The sequence below is a fragment of the Juglans regia genome, chromosome 16 (genome assembly GCF_001411555.2).
Source record: "Juglans regia cultivar Chandler chromosome 16, Walnut 2.0, whole genome shotgun sequence".
NCBI classification, from domain to species: domain Eukaryota; kingdom Viridiplantae; phylum Streptophyta; class Magnoliopsida; order Fagales; family Juglandaceae; genus Juglans; species Juglans regia.
Genome location: NC_049916.1, coordinates 26,539,171 through 26,548,637, shown reverse-complemented (window position 1 = coordinate 26,548,637; position 9,467 = coordinate 26,539,171). Strand labels below are relative to the sequence as shown.

At 31.4% G+C, this 9,467-nt stretch overlaps 1 protein-coding gene across 1 annotated transcript; it reads right to left on the bottom strand.

Annotated features, from left to right (window-relative positions):
* Positions 1–1,816: 1,816 nt before the first annotated feature.
* Positions 1,817–4,080, bottom strand: LOC109013426 (probable WRKY transcription factor 9). The gene is made up of 5 exons (XM_018995514.2): positions 3,785–4,080; positions 3,495–3,635; positions 3,023–3,394; positions 2,794–2,907; positions 1,817–2,676 (listed from the first exon to the last, which is right to left on the bottom strand). Exons 1-5 carry the CDS (start codon positions 4,070–4,072, stop codon positions 1,936–1,938), a joined length of 1,656 nt encoding a protein of 551 aa, XP_018851059.1. The 5' UTR covers positions 4,073–4,080; the 3' UTR covers positions 1,817–1,935.
* Positions 4,081–9,467: the final 5,387 nt, after the last annotated feature.

Here is a 9,467-nt window from a genome sequence, read left to right as displayed (position 1 = left end):
GAAAAAAATGAACCAAGTTTGAGTAGGACAAATTAAGTTCGGATATTATACGTAGAGATGATCATCTATATATATATAAATATATATATACAATGTTTAGTGGTAAACTTTAAAATGGTTCTTAATAGGAATTTATGTTCGAGGATTCATTTTTAAATTTGTCAAGCCGAGTTCTAGCTGTATATGGTTAATTAATTTAAATCTCGAAATGAGTTTTTTTTTAAGCCTCAACAAATCAAGATTAAAAAGGAAAATAAATCAACCCAAATTTAATTGACTTGTTAATTTGAAAGCCTAGCTAATTCAAATGCATGTCATGTACATGATGATGTAGTACGTACTTATATATATATATGATGTTCTTTCACAATATTCATGTATATATGCTATGCTATGCTAAAAACTCACAGGTTCTACAGCATTTATGATATATCTCGATCGATCGTCTATATATATATATAGATTTTCCATATATCCAGACATTATTATTGATTCTTGAATGATCATTGATAAATTATTATATATGTTGTGCTGGCAACTAAACAAATATTAAAGATCACTTGACTTGGGGTTTAGATTCAGATGATCAGATCTATATAAGTCATATATGCATGATGATCATTAATGCTTGCTAGCTAGGCATGCATTTATATATATATCAATATTATTTGATCATGATGATGATCTGTAATCCATGCAGTATAAAATGACTCGATCGATCCCTTCACGCAATTTGTGATCATGATCAGTCGAAATTAATTAGCAATTAATATTATTATTTTATATCTTGGAAAGATGATCATACTATATATATATATATATATATATATATATATATCTGCATCCAGGCTAGCTAGCTCTACGTAAATTATAAGGCACTCGTTGTGCCGAAGCGAAACTAGTACTAAAGCAACATGCACGATTATTGAAGCTGCAGACTGCATGCAGTACTATATAATATATAGTATTTATGAGGCATAAATACACACATACGCAGGTACGCGGGTATTCTTGTTGCAGTGATTTATCAAAACGTACAAATGAAAAAAACAGTACAATATCCAAAGCATGCTAGCTATTACGTTCAGCTTGAACTCAACAAAGTTTAATTAAAATTTAGTTAGATAATTCATTTTTATAAATTTAGTTAGTTATTTTTTAACAACATTAAATAATAGACTCTTCAAATTTATGATTATTCTATTAAAATATTGATTTTGATCTATTTATTTATTTTAATTCTAATTATAATTTAAATATTTATTCATTATTAAAAAACTACACATTAATTTTCTAACATTGATATTAGATTTTAAAAGAAAAAATTAGCATCAACTAATCATAATATTGTAGAACTAGAATTTGAAGCAATACTCTAGCAAGATGATGCTTTTGAGACGAAAATGAATTTTCTGAAGTTGTGAGCTTGGGATTTGGGCGCTCATGCTTTTGAGATGAAAATGAATTTTCTAGAGTTGTGAGCTTACGCGAAACGAATAGCACGCGGAAGAGAATTTTTTATGCCAAAATAATATTTGGTCAGTAACTTGAACTGATCAACAGATTAATGGGTTAGTGAAAATGATCACAATTAAAAGTACTGTAGTTTTGTTGAGTCCATTACATTGAGTTTTTATGTAATCTAGTTAAATTATGATCATGCAAAATATAATTTTATTGAGTCTACTACTAATGCTCTAACAATGCAATAAAAAAAAAAAAGTAATAACGGATCGGAGAAGAAGATCTAGATCAAGATCAAAAAGAGCCAAAAAGAAAAAAAGTGCATCATTGTATTAATATATATGTATGAATCTTATTGAGCAGAGAACCAAATCTTGATAAGATCATATGATACAGACTAAGTGTATAGGTCTATTCCATTTGTTTCAAATTAAAAAGCTATAATAATCTGAATTCGATCGAATTAAGTGTTTAAGGTGATTGCCCGAGTGGCTTATTACCATTTCCCAAGAGAGATTCGAGAACCCAGTTGTTGCCATTAGAGCTACCAGTAGTACTACTGATCTCCCCATGATCCCTAGGACCAGATAATGGAGTCCCCACGGGATGAGTACTTGTAGGACTCTCTTTATTGATGAAAGAGTTTATAGCAGCTGCAACGGCAACTCTAAATTTAGGGTTTGAAGTAATTGCCGTCACATTTTCTGCCATTAATGACTTATTTTCTTCATCTCTCCAATTCTTGATCTGATCCTGATCATGCAGATCCATTCTTCTCGGGATGGGAAAAATTAGATTGCCATTATGAAAACTTGGGTAATTGCCTCGCATCCAAGAGAAATTACCGGCTTGTTGAGATGGTGAATACGAGGGGCTAGCCATTGGGAATATTTGAGGAGGATTATTGTAGGAGCTGTTGTTTGTCATGTCAAGAACAATTCCTTTGGAAGGGTCATTAGGGTTTATGCTTCTAATGTTTGATAGATGCGAATTAGAAGGGTTACCCATATGGGAACCATGATAATTAGGAAGGGATACCTGGGTGAAGTTAGAGGTGCCATTTGAAAGAGGATTGCTCGAATCTAATAACATAAAGGAAGCTGCTGCTGAGGTCGTGGAAGCCATGGCAGTTGCTCCCACAGGAAGTGGGTGGTTATGTGTTCCTTCATAAGTTGTCACCAGTATAGACATGTCCTCTAAGCATCTTTGCACCTAGTCATGCGCAAAAGAATAAACAACAACCAATTAAAACTTAATGCAAAGAATGAAACCATAAAAGATTAAGCAGTACTACATGAATAACTTTCAGTTTTGACAGGTAATTTGTACTTGTTTTCTAACTGGGCATCCAGGAGCTACAGTGCAACGATAATAGGCTCGGGGACAAGGATTTCCTTTTGCAATTTTCTGCCCATATTTTCTCCATTGGCAACCATCGTTCATCTATATATAATATAGGAAAAAGTAGCGATTAATTATAAGTTGCACGTAATTGGGTGAATCTTATATATTGAGCTCATAAAATATCTATGAGATTCAGATGATAAATTAAGCTCACTGTTGCTGCTTCACATCTAACTCTGACCGAAACCCTAGCTTTTCTGTTGGCTGGAGACGCAACATGGCTTGTAATTCCGGCCGGCAAATGATCATTCCGGTACTGTAGCTTGTTTTGTACAGTGGCAAAAGTCGCCAATTCTTCCTTATTATCTTCTTTATCTTCCAGCAGTACTCTGTGATCTTGTTCTTCAGAATCCGTATGTAGCCTCAGTGACAACCCTAATTCACTCTCTCTGATACCATCCTTGTGGGACGGAGAGGGAAGCCTTTTGGGGGTGATATCTAGAATATTATTGGCAACTGTCTTTGGTTGATCTTGAGTACTATCGTTGTGATCATTACCATGGAGCAGAAGAAATATTTGAGGATCCTGAATCGAGGAAAAGAGTAAATTATATAATTACAAATATATAATCAATAATATCCCATAAAACAATGAACAGAAATCGATAAATTGCAAGCGAAAATACCTTCATGTCTTGGTTATTTTGCTGGATGCGGGCGAGTTTCGTCTGTAAATCGTTGTAGTCTTTCAATGTTTGCTCCACGGTGTTCCTCAACACCTTGTTTTCCTCTTTCATGCGGTTCATCTCCTTTCGTAGCAAAGAAAACTAGTAAAAACATGACAGATTTCTTCGATCGTCAGTAAACGGACATACAATTATACATGACAAATCAGTAGTAGTACTGATGTTGATGCTTCAATTGTTAACAAAGGGTTTTATATATATATATATATATAAGCGGGGTATAGACGTACCTCTTTAGTCTGCTCCATAGATACTTCCATTATTAATGCATCATCGTCTACTTGATGATCTCCTGCGGTGGCCTGATGATCATCAAGTAGTACTACTACTGCTTGATCTAATTTTGCATCACGAAAATCATGATCCTTCGTTTGTGGTGCTTGTTCATGATCTTGTTTTTCTTTTTCTTTTTGATCTTCCCGATCCTTTTCTCGATCTACTAGTACTAGTTCATGATGATCTGCAGCATGAAATTCTTTAGCATGTAGCTTGAGTGACAGATCAATCTCCATGGCCATCTCTGATCTCTCTCTTTCTCAGCAAGACAAAACTGCAGAATGATCTCTTTCTTCCTATTAATGCTACTTTTGAGGCACCGAAGTCAATTCCTTCGTCTCAAAGACGTACTATTAGCACACAAGGCCGACGCATCCAAGCTTTGACTTTTATTGGCCACCTTAATTAACCTCGTGAATTTAATATGAATTACTAAGAATCAATTAAGTAGCTAATATTATACACATTTCATATGCATATATATATATATATATATATATACACACATAACATGAGAAATTCATGTATTCATTTTAAAAAATTAAAAAATTAAATAAATATATAATAATGTATGTGAAAATTTTAATTTTTTAATAATAAATTTTATTCTTTTTCAAAATTAAGAAAAATACTATATCTAGAATTACTCATATTCCACAAAAATAATCATTAATGCTAATCCTCAAAATCATCACTCTTTTTGACAATATTATAGTAATTAATCATTTTGCCAGCTGATACTTGTACATGGTCCCCCCAGTTAGAAGAGAAGCCCAAATTTTTAAATATATATGGTAAATCATAGCCTAATTAGCAGCTAGGAATTAGCTAGCTAGGAGGCAAAATAAGTCTAGCTAGCTTCTTTTTTTTTTTTTTTTTTCTTAGGGTAAATATCAAAGATACTCAAAAGCATAATTTAAGGGCATGCGTGAGTTGCCAGTCATGCACCCAATACATGCAAAACTCATATTAGTACTACATTTACATTATAAAATATTTAAATATTAATGGGTATATTTAATTAATAGTTTTATTTAATTATATATTATTATTGCTGTGACAACATGCATGCATCATCTAATTCCCTAATTCATATATATATGGAATAAGGTAGCTAGCCTCATACGAAAGCCAATAAGAAAACCTTGGGATCGTGATATCGATCTTGAATTCTTCAACACAAAGACCTCAAGCGAGTTACCGGCCCTCGTCCCAGCTGCTCGATCCCATTCTTGGACACGATTTTTTTTCTTTTTTTATAATAATAAGAATTAATGTTTTATATAAAGAAATTCTATAAAAATAAATTTATAAATTAATGTGATCATTTAATTAATATTGTACGTTAGATTAATCTTATATATTTTATTATAAAATAAATCTAATATATCATATGAAATCATATCGATTTATAAATTTAATTATTTTATAAAATCTTTTTACAGTTATATCACTTGATCGATCTTTTTTTTTTTATCCTCCTCTGCACAACCTCGGCACTACGTACGTACCCTCCTACGTCAAAGTACTATATATACGACTCATGCAGTTTTCCTAGTATAAGCTCCAAGTTGTAGTCACATATATAATATAAAACTCGTAATGTGCTGTTTTTTTTCTTTAATTACCTCTGATCAGCTGATGATCTGGAGGTCGAAATTCAACTTACTGTTTATGGTTGGATTAGTTAATTATTAATTAATATGCACGATACCTTATATTAATGAATGAATACTATTACTTCCCACCGTCATGTTTTATATATCATGACCATCTCTATTCGGTCATCTTATTATATGGTATTAAATAATTAGAAATTATTTATTACAAACTAGTGTGGTACATGGTTTAATTTGAGCATACAAGTCTCAAATGCACGAGTCTTTTATAAAAAGTGTGAGCTCTGTCAAAAAAAAAAAAAGAGTTTTTCATATTTTTTTTTTATGGATGTTGGATGCACAGCTTTTTTATAAAGGTCCTGCGCGAAACTTATGTATTTGAGATCATTTGCATATATCATTTCTCTTTTATTGTAATTAATGTTATTTAATTAGAGTAGGATGTTAATTATTATTTTCCAATATTAAGTAGTAACTTTATAAATTATTATTTACCTGTTATGTGGGATATATATATATATATAATTGTGTATTAACTCTGATCTAGTCAAATATGGGTGGGTGACGATGGAGCCAGTACTACTACTACTATCTGTAAAGCTTTCTAAGTGGATCGTCCCTCCGAGTTTTGTGGCAATCATGTTCTGTCACGATAGAGACACTAATATATATAGGAATTATCTGCCCATTAAAAAAAAGCATGACAATATTAATTAATAACATATAGGAATTATCTAATTATATCTATGTTATCGCGCGTCATGATCATTAATAAAATAAAATAATCCATTTTTCTTATAAATTACTGTGCATGAAATTTAATTACCTTGCTCGATGATCGAGATCAGCACCACCTCCTCCCTTCATTTTACTGATCTGGTCCCTCATGATCAATAGTGTACGAATTTATTATTTAAAATTTAATCAGATTTTCGAAGATTAATTTTGAGGTGTAATCGAGAATCAAAATCTCTTATATATATATTGGAGATAGTGACCTGAAAGAAAATGAATCCAGAGAGTTGACCTGAGGAAAGAAAAGAAAATAAACCCATGATCATGTGAGATCATGAGGGTTTGATCTTTTGATTAATTTGACCTCTACTTTAATTTCCATGATCATTTCCTTCCAGCAGCTTGCTCGAGAAGATGAACACGTACGTTGCATGGCTTCAAGCCTTGATCACGAGGGGCATCTGATCAATTAATTAATTATTAGACTTTTGCCAAAGCCAAGCACATTTCGACACATGAAAAACCACGTGGTCTCAGTTTTCGGCTAAGTGATTATGTGAGTATTTGGATTTTTGTGGGATTTTCGTGTTTAGAGTCTCATACATTGGATCATTAGCAAGAGTACTATACAAGCTTGAAAGAAAGAAAGAAAGCAAGAATTGATCATGAACGAGACTTATTTGAGTTTCGATCTGGCTAGGTTAGGTTAGTATTGACAAAGCCTTCATCCGCGCCGCATAGCCAGATATTGCGTGCGCTGAATAATACTACCCACCATCCTTTATTTTTATTATTTTTTTTTTACTATTCTATTATGTAATATTGAATAATTAGAGATTATAATTTGCTATAATATCCACATCATAAAATATTGAGAGAATGATAATAAAATGAATAATCAGAAATATAATTTTTCTACTATATATATTAAAGACTTAATTAGACATTATTCATTATTTTCAATATAAAACATTAATTTGCTATTGATCATGATGAGAATCATGTTATTAATATTAGAATTATATATTTAGGAAAAAAATTATTTATTTTATTATTCGATTGATCAGATCATGTTAAAAACATTTTGCTACCTAGCTAGTTATTGTGGGGTACTCATGACTTATTAGCTAGGACACTAAAAAGCAGAAAAACAAAAGTACCACTGATCAGAGGGGAAGGATCGGAGAACTAATTATGAAAGTAGGTCATTATATTATATATATATATATATATATGTTTATGATGCTTTAGCAAAGATTAATAAGCCGTTTTTTTGGCAGGCAGCGGCTCTTTGAATGTAATTTTCTTTCTTTCTTTCTTTGACTATTATTACTTAGTTTTTAGTAACAAGTACAAGTACAAGAAATTGTATTAAAAATAAAGGGTATACATGATGTTGCATGCACCGATCGAAAGAAACGTAGCCTTAAGGTTAACTCCCACGTACAGTACTACTTAATCCAAGTTAGTAGGGGATCTAATTATCATGTGGACAAGGTCCGTACCCTTAGTCATTAACAAGCTTTGGACCAAAAGAAAAGGAATGGCCATTTGTCAAACACCTAGCATACACAAATTTAAGTTTTATTATTTAATTTGTATATACCTTAGATTTAGGTTCTTCGTGAGTTTCCTTTGTATAGGGAGAATTGGACGAGTCTACACATATTTTATTGCCAAGTAAATATTAAGAATAGTTTCAGAGTATATGAATTTGTAGTATTTTCATACTATTTTAATTAATCAGATATATATGTTATGATATGAAGATAATATTACGGTGTCTTCCATATTCTATAAGAGTAGCAAGTGCATCCCATCACCAAATAAATGTAAGGGATGTCCACAAAGGGAGGGAAAAAAAAATAACACTAAATGTAAGAGATAATATATACAAAATATTAAGACATAGTTATGAATAATGTTATATACAATCGTAGAGTGTATAAATGCCGTATAATTATTTTGCAAAAGCATGTGATTTACTATTAAAAAATTAATTTTTTCATATAAATTCAGTATTTACTCACTTTTTCTAAAAATATTATACGGTATTTATGCACTCCACGACTGTATTGTTTCTTCATAATTATACACTTGTAACTCTCTTATAACTCTTTTACAACTTATCTAACAATCAATTGATATAAACTTGCCGCTTCATTAAAATTGACTCTCAATTTTATAAAACTACCATTCATTTAATATAAAATTGTAACATTATTACAAGAGAATTATAGATGATCAATCATTTTTCATACGTATATATATATATGATATTATGTTCAAACTCGATGCTTAAAAGGAAGCAATTAAAGGGCACGGGAAGGCAGCTTGAAGAATAATTATTTGGGACTGAAGCACGTGATTCCTTCATTTTCCTGATATTACAAGATGGTTTTAATTTTGTTAATGAGATTTTCCAGATTTTTTTTTTTTTTTTGGCTTAATTCTAAGATGAAATCATGTAAAGAGAGAAACCCGTCGTGTTATATTCAAAGTTGCACCTATTCGGTCTAACTTTTTGTGACTCAATTGTCCATTGATTTCCTCTCTAACTATCGATTTAATATTCAAAGAGGGTTGGTTCACATATCAACATTATTAAATACATACACACATATAAATATATGATAAAAGGATTAAATATATATATAATTTAATCAGATAAAATAAGAAAAAAAATCTCAATTTCCCACAGGTAGGTAGATAATCAAGTTGACTACTTGGGGATGGTACAGTAGTCACTGAGTGAATAATGATTCATGCACGCTTACCAAAATAAAAGCCAGCGGCCGAAATCACGCAGGAAAGCTTTGATTCTATGTACCGAGAGGCTTGCTAACCATCGTTACCATATTAGACTAGACTAGACTAGACTAGACTCGACTCTAGAAATAGTTGGCTGGTTCAAAGCCATGGTATTTGGGGGTTCTGTACGGCCTCCAATGAATAAAAAGAGACCAAATCCCTTCTTGTGCATACCCTCCTCCTCATCCCAGAAAGTCCCTAAAATATATATATATATATATATATACTAGCGGTTGGGTAATGTGCGAGGCACATTTGCCCAGTTAAAAAATAAATTATTTTATAAAATATAAATATGTTTTGGATTAAAAAAAAGAAAACGTAATCATAAGTAAAATAAGTAGTATATAGAGAATTTTTTTATGAACTCAATTTCTGTACCTAACAAGTGAAAAGAGATGTGGAGAATTTTTGTGATAGTGATAGTACTTCACTGCATAAATCGAAGCAATCCAACCGAAGAAAAAAAAAT